Here is a 14,079-nt window from a genome sequence, read left to right on the forward strand (position 1 = left end):
ATCCTGTTTCAAACAATCTTTTTTTTTTAAATCCCACATTTTGAAATGTACAATTTACTTTTCATATCTAGGGTTTGAAAAAGAATACAACACATGTAACTTTGAAGTTGCCAAACAGTTTCTTTGCCAAGTTCACTAAACCACCACAAAGACAGAGTTCTGTCTATCCCAAGTTTCTCTAACCTCATCAAAGAGAATTAATCAATCCAAAATAGTATTGCAGCATGTAAGAGGAGGATAGCATTTCCATGTAAGTACATATGTCAAAAATCCCATGGATAGATTCTATGTTAAGCTCTATGTTAGGTCAGAGTCTGTGGATTCACAGGATTTGACGCAAGAGTTAGATTAAATCCATAGGCAAGACTTTATCAGAGCGTAAGGCATGTGGGAGTGCTTTAGCCCAAATGGTAAATGAATTCTCTAAGCTCACATGCAAATAAAAATAACTAAATATGGTTTTGCATATCAATTGACATAATAGTTAAAAATTGCATGCATGGAGAAGTGACAATGAAGTACAATTAAACACATGTTCTGGCTTGTGCAGGCATTTTAACGTTAGGACAATTCTAAAGGACTCGTTTTAAGGTAAAAAGGCTCCATATAAATCACTTCATCCTTTCCGAACCAAAAGGGAGAAAAAAAATGAATAGGATAAATGTCACAAGAAACATCACTAAAGCCACTAACTGTATAAAGCACATACTTATTTGGCCTAAATTGTTTGAACTAGCCCCAGTCAAGAAAAGGTTTTAAGTACCCTACTGGGACAGATGCGAAGCGGCAACAATAGAAGCCACACTAATGCAATCCAGGTAACACAATCCTGTTTCAAAAACACGGGGAGGGCTAATTACAGTACTGCTGAGTCAAATTTCTTATACCACTGCAACCCACAGGAACAGGTCAAAATCAAATGTTATTCAAACCACAGTCATATCAGCCTTCTGTATCAAAGTCACAATTTAAAACCAAGTGAAGAACTTAAAAGCTTAACCCATTCACAAGCCAAGTGTGATTCAGTGCGGGTAGTGAGGTAGGGCTTGTATTATTATCTTCAAATTATGTTTAGCTTGCCTTTTGAAAATAATCTTCAGAATTCATTCCTTTTGCACCAATTTAGGTAAAGACTGAGAAATTGATCACTGCTAGGAACCTAAATCTGTTTTTTTCCGTGTAACAGTTTTCCTCATTTTGCAGGAAGCGTGTAACAGACAGCATCTCTGGCTTTCATAATCTAAAATGATTTGCAACTAGCAGTTTTGCATACTAGATAGTTAAACAAAATATTTCTGTAAACCTGCCATTAGCATCTTAACATCTCACTTTCCAGTACAATGAAAAATTCATGTGAATTTTGTAGCTTTCATGTTGCTCAAAATGCCACTCTAACACCATGTTTATAGTGTTCAGCTCTGTACCATGCTTATAAAACACATCTCCATACAGATTTCACTGTGAGTTTTTCCCCACGCACACTTTCCCTGCTACTACCTAACGCTCACAGAAGATGAAAATATGCCTAGTTAAAATAGATATACCTTCTGAGATTTAAACACTCTCAGGATCACTTATTATAGCTAATCAAAACACCTGATATAAGCTTCCAATATATGCACTTTCTTACCAATTCAAACAAGAACTGTAAATCTGGATGAGCACAACACCAGGCAAGGCTCTACCCTATCCCTGGACCATTCTCTGTGTGAGGCACCCAACACACCAAACCCTCTTCACCTTCTAACATGAATGCCCTGGCACAGAAAATACTTTAAACTGAGTACAGCAAACCTTAATTCAGACAATAATGCAAGGAGAAGCACACTATTCTATGCTCTTGCCCCTATATGTATAGGTAGCTTCCCTTCAGGCTCCCTCTATTCACAGATTAGTGCAAGGGTATTGCTTTCCCCAGGCGATGACAGACACTTTCAGTACTTCATGGCCATTTAACTCTTCTAAAGTAATACTGCATAATAACCAGGTTATTGCACATGGCTTTGAACAATGCGTTTGGACAATTAAAATGTAAAAATGACTATTTGGCTACCATTTTGCATAATTTGCAAGCACAGAAACTATGCATGGCTTAGAACAACTAAAATAGATATATTGTACTACAGTGATTTACATGGTGATGTCAGATTAGTAATATGGATCTGTTTAAAAACACGGCAATTAAGACAGGCAAAAATGAATTGATCAGCTGACAATACAGTCAAAATAGTATTCCAACCACAGAAAATAAGAGGAGGAAAAATCCTTACTTTGCAGATCTATTTTTTAACTGGTTTTATGCATAAATAAAAACCTTAAAATGTAGATGGATTGCATCCAACAGAACTACTGTAGCTAAGTGATAATGATTCAAACATTTTTCAAATAAAAGTTAAATATTTATAAGCACCCAACCACATTTCATAAATCACAAACTATTATTATTTTATTCCTGAAGCTTCCCTGGCATAGCATGTGAATTGAGCCACAGAAAGTCAGAAAGAAAAATCTCCTCTTTATGCACATGAATCAGTTACAAGAACTGAAGCCCTCCAAAGAGCAGGTCACTCCATTATCCTCCATATGGCCCTTCCATGGCAATCGCAATTGCAAAGCACAACTAATTCAGTATCAAAAACAAAATTTCATCCATACATACTCCTAATTCTTCCCCATTAGCAACACAGGGCAGGTGTTTCATTATAATGAGGAGGGGGATTAAAAAAAATGGAAGGAAACAATAGCAGTCCTTACCTGTCAATTATCACTGGATCTGATGGAGTCTCATTTCTGTTGCCACAGCTTTTCTTGTCACAACAGCGGCTACAGAGCAAAAGCGAAAGGATTTAGTGCAACCATTACACTGTAAAATCATCATTACGAACATGGTAGGTTCAAATTGCCAGCTAGAGTTACCGCTCGATCCCTGCCTGGAAATCAGTCAAATGTAGTGGGTCACATATGGGTTAATTACTACGTTTAACTTCTTGCACAGCTGGTTAGCAATGGAAGAGATAAAAAGAGAGGGGTTTTGCCCCTTTCACAAATAATATTTCAGGGATCACCTGAAACAGAGAGACCTGCCTATTCGTAGCCTTTTTGCCATGGGGTTGAACAGTTGTGCCACATATGCTTGCACACAAAGTAAGGCAGCTTTTTTCCTGCTGAGCCTGGTTTTTACATTTGCTTAATGCTTACGTTACACATCCACAACGTATTCCTGCTTCTACACAATTCTCAGCTACCAGAAAACCTCCCCCTGAAATCTGAAAACACAATTATTCTGCAAGAAACACTGTTGTTAATGGGGGAGCTGAAATGCAAGTGCCATTGGCAGCAGTTCTTTTATGCTCGAGCGTGCCTGTTTCCCCAAGTTTTCTGAGCATGCTAACGATCCCTAATGCCATGGAGAGCACAGCTCCAGCGGCTGATGCCCTGCATCAGGTCAGATACAAAGCAGGCATGTGAAATATAAGCTCTGTCTCCCAAAGCACTGCTCCATTGCTGACCTCAAGGCTGGGATTCTTTTGAACTAAGGTGGCTCATTGTTTCCTAAGAGAAGTTAAATTGTTGTTTGTGACGATTCCTTGTCAGGGATTATTGTCTGTTAGGAGCCACAGATATATTGCAGGTAAGCTCACAAGCAGCATATACATTTCTGCTCAGGGTGGGAATTCCTCCTGGTGCATCTAGAGCAGTGGCTGAGTGACATATAGGCTGCCCTGCTCACCTTGCAGCCCATCCAGACCCATGAGACAAAGTCATAGCTACATAGGAGAGCAAATCCTCAGGCTTCCACCCACCTCAGGGGGGAAACACCCATATAGCAAGGAAAGCTCTTGTTTGCTGATCTCTTGAAGCAAAATCCCCCACTGAAGTCAAGGCTTCAAGGAATAAAAAAGAAAATTAATCAAGAAGCTCCTGGTCTTCACAAACCCTCCTTGATCCCTCCCGAAGAGCTTCTGGATCAAGCTTGGGCAGCTCCTATGAGGCTGCAGGGACTCCATCGCATGGTGACACCAAGTGACAAGCAACAAGGACCACCCTGTTTGCTCTCCCCAGCCAGACCTGAGCACATGTCTCCATTCAATAAACTTTCTGGTAAACCTCAACCGCACACAACCAGATCTTTGGAAACCACCAAGCTTGTTCCAAATGGTGTTCCAGGGACCTTCGCATCGTCCTTATTTCAGCGGGTGGCTGGCAAGAGCAACTATAGCTCCCACTCAGATGAACTACTTCTTTTCCCCAGAAGGTGGAAGAACATCAGGGCAGGAAGAAGCCCTCAGAAGTGCCACGCTATATAAATAACCCTGTTGGGAATATGACAAAGGTTCTCTTGTGTTGCTGAACAATAGAGTGAATAATATACAGTTACCCACCAAGATTAGCAATAAAGCAAGTAACCACACTAAAGATAACAAAAAAAAAAAAAAAAAAAAAAAAAAGGGGGCCTTTTACAAAACCAGCCTGTTCAAACATGGCTTAAAAAAAATAAAAAAATTTGTTTTCAAAGAGAGGAAAATACATAATTCTTTTCACCGCAAAAAGCTTCAAGGCAACTATTCAGGGCTGAAGCTTTTCAGTTAACACATGTGCGGTATCTTCATTTCGGTGGAAGTTATATTGTCTGGGATTGCCAAAAAAAACTGCTTAATTTTACAGCACAATACCACAATTGATCCACCAGAAAATGCAAGAGTCTTGGCACCCAGAAAGTATTAAAATCTAGGAAGGAATAAAATATGCTGTAGGTAAGTAGTCATGTGGACGTTCGGGGGGCTGTTTTGCCTATAAAAGGACTTGTCATTGGAGTGCAGCTAGAATGTGTGGGGTGAGAAAATTTACCCACAAACAAGGCAATAAAAACTGCTAATCATTTTTAAATGATTAAAATGTAATTAGAAACAGAGTTGGCACAAGTTAAGACAATGCAGTTCTTGTGACTGAAGCGAATCAGGGCTAGTCCTGACATTCTCACAGCAGACTGGAGGGACAGAAATTGCCACATTTACTCAGGCAAGCAAAGGTTCCCAGGCTCCCAGCACGAGATGGGCAGATACTACCGTCCGCGTACCAGAAGGCTCAAAGGCCAGCACCTTCCTGGGCACTAGCCTAGAGGGAGAAGTGGCTGTAGCAGCATGGAGATGGGAACAACTCGGACTCACCTCCTGCCGCAGGCAGGATGGAGTCAGGCACTGGCCAACAGGGACAATCCAGCTTCAAGAATTGAGTAAAGACTGCATTGCTCATCGGGTATCCCCCTCATTTGGGCAGGGCTTCCAAAGATTGTACCCCATAATCCTGAGTAATAGTAGGAGTCCTCACTCCTTGCACTGCAATTTGAGGGTGGTGTGGAAAAGGTGCATGTCTGGCACATCCTGCTGTCTGAAAGGAGGCTCCGAATGTTCTTTCATGTTCTAGATAATTACTTTTTAAACCTTAGCTTGTCTTTGTGTTTTTATCTCTCAACAGCAGAATTCAAGGCTTCCTCTACCCTAGTTTTTCTATGCAGAGAATTAAAACATCATGCAAACCCTGCGTCTGAGACCTGGTTGCATGAGAAGTACTTGCCTCGGAAGTTTTAGTGCCTACTTAACACTTGGAAATAAGTTCCTAAATATTCAGCGCTCTTTCTCTTTTCCCTGAAAGAATTTAAAAATTCCCAAGTCACCCAGAACCCTCCAGCTCCCAGCAAGGCTCTGAAAAAGCTTAGGAAGAGGTGCTGAGTGCCAGCTCCTTGCAGTCAGGAGGGCAAGGTCTTGTCCTCTCTTTCTTCCATGACACCTCTCCCCAAGTGGGGCAAGAAGTCATGGTTCAGGCACAATGCCATGTTGGCCGACAAAAAAAGCCTGCAAAAATTGGTATGTTTGGAGGCAGCTCACTTTTAAAACAAGTAATTCTAGACAGTAATGTAACCTCTTTCCATCACAACCTCATCCTGCTCCTGCACCCCATCTCTGTCTACCCCACCTCCAGTTGCCATCCTTGCTGTCCCCAGGGCTCATGCCCAAGTCCCACACCATCCCCATCCTACCCCTTCACAGGCCTCCCCATCTGCTGGCTGCCACCACCACTCCCAGCTTTTGTTGCTGCCTTTGTCCTCACCCCAACTCTCTGGGGACCTGCTGCCTTCCTGCCGTCTTGCTCCCTATCTTCCTCCTCCTCTTCGCTTCCCTGTGCTGGACCATTCCTAGCCTGCACTACCCGGCACTTCTGCAGGCACACAGGAGGTGGCCTCCTCACCCCAATGTCTGGCACCCTCAAATCCTCTCATCCCCACCCTGGTGTGGAGGGCAGGAGCATCGCTCGTGAGAGGAGCCCTGCTTTGTGTATCTGTGCTTGGGCTTTCTGTGGGGACAATAAACAATGAGAAATGACGGGGCAATGGCATGTGGCCAGCACAAATGCGACTTTTCGATCACTGAGCTGCCAGGCTCTAACAAGTCATTAGCAAGTCCATGTGGGAGATTTTGCAGGAGCTCCCAGCTAGGTGGTTTTCATCCTGCAGATGATGCGGTCGGGATGAGTCCTGCCCCAAACAGGCTCCTCACCCTGAAGCATGGAGGTGAGGGAGGTCCTTCCCAAAATGGCTCTAAGATTGTATTTTACACAGACAAAACCCATATTCTACTCCAACCTCATTCTCAGAAGTCACTGAACCATTTTAGCTGAAACTTTCCAAAGAAAGTCAGCCTGAGGCTGACACCCTGCAAAGGACGTTTCAGCCAGAACAGTTTAAGTTTGGCAAAGCTGTAAGCCACTGAAGGTTTCATAATGGAAATTGTTGAGGCAATATTAACTATAGATGTCCCTCCCCATGCTGCCTACAATACTAATAAATTCCACTGAGACTGTGAATTCTCCCCAGCTATTAACATTTTTGCCAACAGTGTTTTTATATTTGACAAAATACAATGAAATCCTTTGAAATAAACCACTACCTGAAGCAAACATCAGCCCCACTTTCCTACCACAACCAGGACTCTTCTATACATTTGAATTCTTTGTCTTATCCGTGCCATAGTTGTCATACACTATAAATACCCAGCTTTGTCACATAAATGCAAAGTTTTATTGTGCAGTTAGCCTTGATAGAAAGCACTGCTGAAAGTTGTTTAGAAATTAAATATCTAAAACAAGCTATTTTAAAATACAGAGCCCTCACTATTTCATGTCTGAAATGAAGAAATTTCATCTTAGGGAGAGCAAGCTGTCTTTCACACCATATGGCTAATGGTAGTGCATAGCAATTAGCTGGGCTGATTAATGGGGAACAGACTCTAATTTTATGCTTATAATTGAGGCTGCATTTGCACCCCTGGTGCAAATTCAGCACATCCCAACTTCCACTTACAACAGGCAAGAAATCAAGAGAAACAGAATGGTGTGGAGAGAGATTTTTTTTTCTCCTTCTAGACCCCTAAAGAGCATCAGATTTGCAATTTAAAAGAGTGTTAGCAGCACAATAGATGACAGATTTGTGCAATAGGGTCAAGCGGCCTGGTAAACAAACAGCACCCTCTTACACATGTATAGGCAGAAAAGGAAATGGGTAATATCTAATATGAGCTGTAAGACATTTGAATATGTCTCCCCCACCCCATCAGGCACACAACATTTGCCTACTATGGTCAGATTATTATTTCTTTTACTACCGCTCTACTTTATGGTTATGAAACACAAGGCGAGGGCTAGCAGTAAACAAATAGAAGGAGAAGAATAAAGCTCCTGATCCAGTCAATTTTAAGAACAAAGAAAGTGTAAAGTGCTTTAATAAAGGGAAAGGCTGCATATCTTTCCACATTCCCAGAATGGAAATAATTTTGTCTCAAAGTATACTGAATGTCCATAAATCTTTGATGTGGGTATTTGGTCCTCTGGTTAGAACTCAGCCCTCCATAGGAAGTTTTAATTTACTTCTTACTCTGTATGTTTCTCAAGTGTTAGCAAAAAAATTAATCCACTGAAGTAGGCAGTCTTTACCCTTGCATGAATGGCTCAGAGTGGCTGGCAGATGTGATTCCTACCTCAAAAACCTTGTTGTTTAAGTATGAGGAACTAACAGCAGTTTCAGATCTGACACTGCAGGCACTTGAGCACGTGCTTAATTTTATTCACATGGACGGTCCCACTGTTTTACTGGTTTACTACCAGAGAAAAGCCAAGCACACACTTCAGCCTTATCAGGTCAGAGGCCTCCTGTAGTATTTCCATGAATTGTTCCTAGCTAGGTATCTAGTGTGAAAGTGGTGTTAATTGGGCCAATGAATTTTAGGGCAATTATGAGTTGTCAGCAGGACTGGGTTTCCATTGGGAAAGAGAGAACTGGCCCAGAGCCCTCAAGCAAAGCAATACTGCAGCTCCCAACAGCAGCAGAAGCTCTGGCACCTCTTGGAGATACCTGTGTACTCTGGTCGTTCTTAGACTGCAACGGGGTATCTCTGGTTTCCTGGAAGAAACCAAATCTACTGAATGAAGCAACCTGGAAAAATACAACATGGAAACTGAAATCCCCAACTGCTGCAAGGAAGAATTTGGAGAGGCTGTGTGGGGTTTTACCCAGGCTGGCAAAGCAAGGGGAGCAGCTCCTTCTCTGCTGGCATCACAGGGTATTGCCCTGCAGCAGGCTTTTATCAGGGAGCAGCTGCCATGAAGGACAAAACACACAGATCCCCAAGACAGAAAAGAAATAATAATAAAAATAAATAAATAAAAATCAACCAACAGAGAAGTTTCCATCTGAATACTTGTTTCTAAGTCTGTCCCCCACCAGGAAACCCTCATCCAAGTTTCTTCTCTTAGAAGTGGGTACTAGTTTTTACCCTCAAGTTACTCCTTTTTAGTAAATGCATTTTGTAAAAGTTACAACGCATGCAATGGCATTTTTACAGTCTTAAAACAACTGATTGTAACAATGAGCTTATGCAAGAATGCCTCGTCTTCCACCAGGGAATTATTTTCTGCCATCGAATAACATGTAACAAATTATTTTTTCAGACATGCAAAAAACACCCACTAACTTTAATGGGACCGTGAGGTCAAGCTCTCCTAGGTGCTAGAGGGTTCTGTGGCAAGACGCTGCCTTCTCTGCAGTAAAAGGGAAGTAGAAGAGGCTTCACTTATTTCAATCAGCCAGAAAAGAGAAGGAAGCAGCTGCAGAAGTACTGTGTTCTGGAGAGAATGTATTTGGCTGTCCTGAATTCAAGTGACCAACCCCAGGCAGGCATGTTCAGGGGCAGGGAGCACAGGGCAGAGCCAAATCTTCACTGGGACTTTTATAGAAAACCAACAGGAAGACATCTTTTGCATGGAGGAGTATCACCTGCCCTGCTCCAGCTCAGCAGGGACCTTGCGTGAGCAGCAACTGGGACAAGACTGGCCCTCCTGACCTCAAGTCTTCGTCACATCCAGAGGAAAAATACAAAAATTACTATTTTGTCATTCTACTGAGGAGGTTTGGTTGGGAACTGGGGGCAGAGACATTTATTGCTAGAAGACTATAATCGACTGTTAATTTTGGTGAGGAGACCTTTTATGGGCTACAATGTCTAAATGAAAACCAGTAGTGTTCTGCGAAGAATAACTCTTTATAAATAATTGAAAACTAGTGTGACGGCTGAGACCTTGCTGCTAATTACACAAACCGAGCTGGGTTATTTTGGGATTGTTTAATGCAAGAAAGATAAATTTAAATCCAAAAATAGCTGCAGGTTCAACCTAGATTTTGAGAGACAGATTCATCTTCTCATCCCTAATTAACTGGAAGCGGGGTATTTCTTACCTGCACATTATTTCATGCGTGAGCAGAACTCGGCACATTTCTGGGTTCTTGTCTTGGCCTTCATATACTATCGCCTAGAAACAAAACACAATTTTAGCTGTGCATCAAGTTGGGTTTGGAGTAAACAAAAACACATCACTGTAGCCGAAGGCACAGCCCAGAGTTCAGAGCCAAGCTGCAGGCTAGAGGGACAGTGTCTCCACCGAACCTGCTCCAAGACTTGCAGTTGGAAAACAACAGAGTGCAAGTACAGCTAAATTCCCTCCTCTCCGAGGCACATCTCTCAAGCAGTGTGTAGGATGGGGTTTTTTAGTAGTCAAGACAACCACAATTTTCTTTTCAATTCAGAATAAAATATAAACCTAATAGCATTAAAAGAAAAAAAAAGGGGGGAAAAAACCAAAAAAGGCAAGGCTGGATATACTTTGGGTCCTATTCATTAAAAAAGGAATAAAAATAAGGACAGAGAAGAGAGCGCTCATGTATTTTTAATTACAAAAGCTGCACAGCCCAAGCATTTTCCTGGTAGCTCCTGAGAAAGTGCCTGGGCCTGATTCTGCCCTTGAACCTCATGATCCACCGCTTCACAGAAAGTGGCTCTGGAGTTACAGGGATATAAATAAGTGAGAAGCAGGCCCTACCAGAGCGGAGGATACCAAAACAAACCGAGGATCAACCAGCTTGAGAAATTTGACTCTGAGACAGCACAGGGAGAATCCTTAAAGTTAAAACTGTGGAAAGACTGCGTTCACATTGCAGGAAGAGTTTACGTTTGCTCCCAGTCTCAGAACCAGCAGCAACAGTGAGTGATCGACATACACACTAAGTGGGTTACCACTCACAGCCTGCCCAGTACAGGGTTTCCATCTGATCACGACAGAGTGATATTTTCTAACCACCCCTGGTCCCAGACACCATCCCCTCAGCAGCAAAATAAGAGTGTAAAGAATTTTCCTTTGCAAGAACATCATTTGATGGCATTGAGGTTCCTAAATCTTTCAGGGTACCACTGCAGAGCTAGGAACAATGGTTCAAGCCCCAGACTTGGAGGGATGTCCACACCCACATCTGAGCATCAGCCTTACTCTGGACCTTTTCAGCTTGTAAAATACAGACTTAAAAAGAAGAAATTAGGGGACAAACTCTGCAAATATATCCGATATGGGTATACCTAAAGCTAACTAGAAACTATATATTGAAAATAAAACCCCAAAGTATGCTATGTGGATGAAATACATTTTATGGAATGAGACCACTTTGAAATGGAAGTGTAGAAACACTGAAAAAAAATAAGTTATCTTATTCATGTAATATATGCTGGAGTAACATCATACGAACTGCTTTCCCAGTCCTTTTAGTTATAACCCACCAAGGGTAAGAGGTGCTGTACCTGCAAATGGGGCACAGATCTCAGGACATACAAATCTGAGGAAGCATGAGCTGATTCTTGACACCATTTTAATAGTAACAAGCAATATTGATATTATGCATTATAAAATCATTTAATGATTAAAAAAGAAATAATCAGGAATGGGGCTGTGTTAGCTTTGTTAGTTTTAATTTTTTCATTTCCATTTTGCTACACCCATTCCCCTAAAACCTGAGACCCCGTGGGTTTTTTTGTTGATAAAATAGAGGCCATCAGTGTCATTGCAGCTAATAGGTCCAGAGTCTCATTCGACTTCTACCCCCTCATTCCCACCAGTGAGGCACAAATCCTGTGAAGCCAGCACTCATATGAAGGGGACACACAAATTGTCACAGGACAAATGTAGTCACTGCAGCACAGACACCAGCAAACCCCCCTGACAGCAGCTGGGACCCCATGTCCCTGCTCAATTGCTGGCCCACACCTTGAGGTACTTCCATGTCAGTGCCCAAGACATTCACAGATGGTTTGCAAGAAGCCCTGGAAGATGGCACTACAGTCATCCATGTGCTACAGCAGGAGGTGGGACAAATTCTAACAATCCTCATTTCCTGCATTAAAGGGGAAGATGGGGAGAAGCATCTTCAGCCAAAACCAGGGAATCAAAGGAACCAGCTGACACTTGACGGGGTTGGTCAGTGGGGACACTGCAAACATTCCAGAAAACCCCAAAATCAGGCTCCACTTGGCAGTAGGACAGACCAGGCAAGGGGGAAGCTCATGGCACTTTTCGGACTTAATCAATAATTAAAGAATAATCTGTCTCTGAGAGTGCAGAGCATGTGGGTAAAGAGCAGATCTACCCCCGAGGCCATTAGTGGAGACAAACACCTCCACAGTGCCTATTCACCTCTAGACAATGCAACATGAACAGTGCCTCAGAGAGGACTGCTGGACTTGGCTCGCTCTTCTTAAGACTTTCAAATAATAAAATAAATTTACTGACTATGGGTTATCTTGTTGCCAGTGAAGCCAAGGAAGCGCTAGAAATGACAAACCAGAACACAGCATTTACTTTCTTTTTTTCCCCTCCCCTCTCTCTTCCTGCTGCTGTGCTTACTTAACCTCCAGGTACCCGCTTAAATAACTCAACTAAATAGCAATAATGAACGGGCAGAGTCAACATTGTGGTACATAATCACCTTGTCTGTTGTGTTTAGCATCAGTGATCCCTTTCTTTGCGTGCATGACATTCTTCTGCCTTCCTCTAACGTTACGGATTTGCTTTTCACTTTATTTGCATTTAATTACCGATGTTGCACCCATCCACATTGTGTTTTCTCCGCATTAAGCACAGACACTCCCGCATACCCTATTCCTGCTGGAATTCCTAGGAAATTCTAGGAAGCAGGAGGAATTGCCGAGTTCATTTCTGAGCAGCTCATCCCCAGTTCCCATTCCTATGTCCTAATTTACTTGTGCGAACGGGAGTGTAAAGCACCAACTGTTTACTTCCATGAATGGCTGCCTGAGAGCATTGCAGATACTCTGCTCTCTTGCAAACTGCGTTGCTCTAAAGCACTAATTCTACAATTAGTTTCAAAAAGGAAACAGGAACTGCTAAAGTTTCAGATCGTTATAGCTGCCAGGAGTATTTTTACAGGAAGGGTCTACAACGTTGTTGTGAAGATTTTTAACCGTAAAATCTGAAAACCTACCCTATTTAAAAATACATATTTTATTATTATTATTGTTATTTTTTTAAAGTTCAGTCTTTAAAATGGGCTGATTGCAGCGGGATTCCTTGTCGCTCTGACACCATCGTGATTTTGTCAAATAGGGATCACATTAATGAGAGATAAAGTGAAAGTTATAGTGTATAAACATAGACCACAGCAGAGCTAAAAATAAGCCTGCAAATACACACCAGCGTTGCACAACAAAACACCAGCGAAGGAAATGCACGATTGTAGACTTCGTTTTTCTCTTTTTGTTTACTTTCTGTAGTTTAAACTTGGTGTTTTTTTCACAAGTGGTGCAAAATAGCTTTGCTTCTCCTGAGCATCTTAAATATTTCCCCACAAAATTCACCTTCCATTTTGGTAAACCATTACTTCCCCAAGCAAGCTTTCTACAAGGAATCCCAGTGAGTAACGATAACTCGGGCACCAGCGGACTTAAAAAATCCGACCCCGAAAAATTAGCGTCAAAATAGAAAGCTTCCTCAGTTCCGTTTAAATAAAGCTGCATAAAAAGTTGAATCAAATGCAATTCACTGCTTGCCAGCAAATAAAAATACTAAACTGAGCCCATCGCAGTCACTTCTAGATGACAAGTGCGTTCAATGGTTTGCCTAAACTTTACAGCGATGAAGTTCATTAAAAAAATGTAATAAAATAAAATAAAAGGAGGAGGGATAATATAAAAGTCAAGAGCACAGTTCTCATTTAAGCCACTTTTTCCCCAATAAAGATGGCAGGATAGAGCAATAAAAGAGTTGGTGAATAGGTTGGAAAAATATAAAGCCAGATTTTGTCCTTAACTATCCCTGACTAAATCCAGATTTATGCTGATATAAGTGAGGGCAGGATCATCTCATGGTGTCAGTTTGCCAGTCAAGCAATCCTGCTTTCCGAACTGGACGAAAAACTATCTTGAAGGAATGAGATCATGGTCATTATATTGTTCAGTTATGGCCTTGATTTTAAAAAAGTAAGAGAAGAGAAATCAGCAACATGCACCGAAATCCACTTGCTTTCAAATTCCTCATCTGCTTCACAAAATAAAAACTATCTTCATTATTGAAATAAAGGAGAAAGAAAAACTTGTTTAAAATGAGGGTCCTTTCAAAAACAGAACTAGAATGATTTGAAATGACGTATACAGCCATACACACAGAGAGAAAATAAAATCCTGGCCCCACCGA

General features: G+C 41.7%; 1 protein-coding gene across 10 annotated transcripts in view; it reads right to left on the reverse strand.

Moving 5' to 3' along the window:
* EBF1 (EBF transcription factor 1) overlaps positions 1-14,079 on the reverse strand; it is a gene marked incomplete at its 3' end in the record, with an annotated part of 275,559 nt that overhangs the window by 253,561 nt on the left and 7,919 nt on the right. For 9 of the 10 annotated variants that reach the window (XM_080626995.1, XM_080626994.1, XM_080626998.1 and 6 more), the window contains exons 5-6: positions 9,785-9,858; positions 2,755-2,823 (exon numbers count right to left, since the gene is read on the reverse strand). In XM_080626995.1, the coding sequence (XP_080483121.1) occupies positions 2,755-2,823; positions 9,785-9,858 (143 nt within the window). The remainder of the gene's footprint in view (positions 1-2,754; positions 2,824-9,784; positions 9,859-14,079) is intronic. The other variant, XM_080626996.1, reaches the window with a different exon arrangement.

Source organism: Psittacula echo, assembly GCF_963264785.1.
Source record: "Psittacula echo genome assembly, chromosome: 11".
Classification (NCBI taxonomy): Eukaryota; Metazoa; Chordata; class Aves; order Psittaciformes; family Psittacidae; genus Psittacula; species Psittacula echo.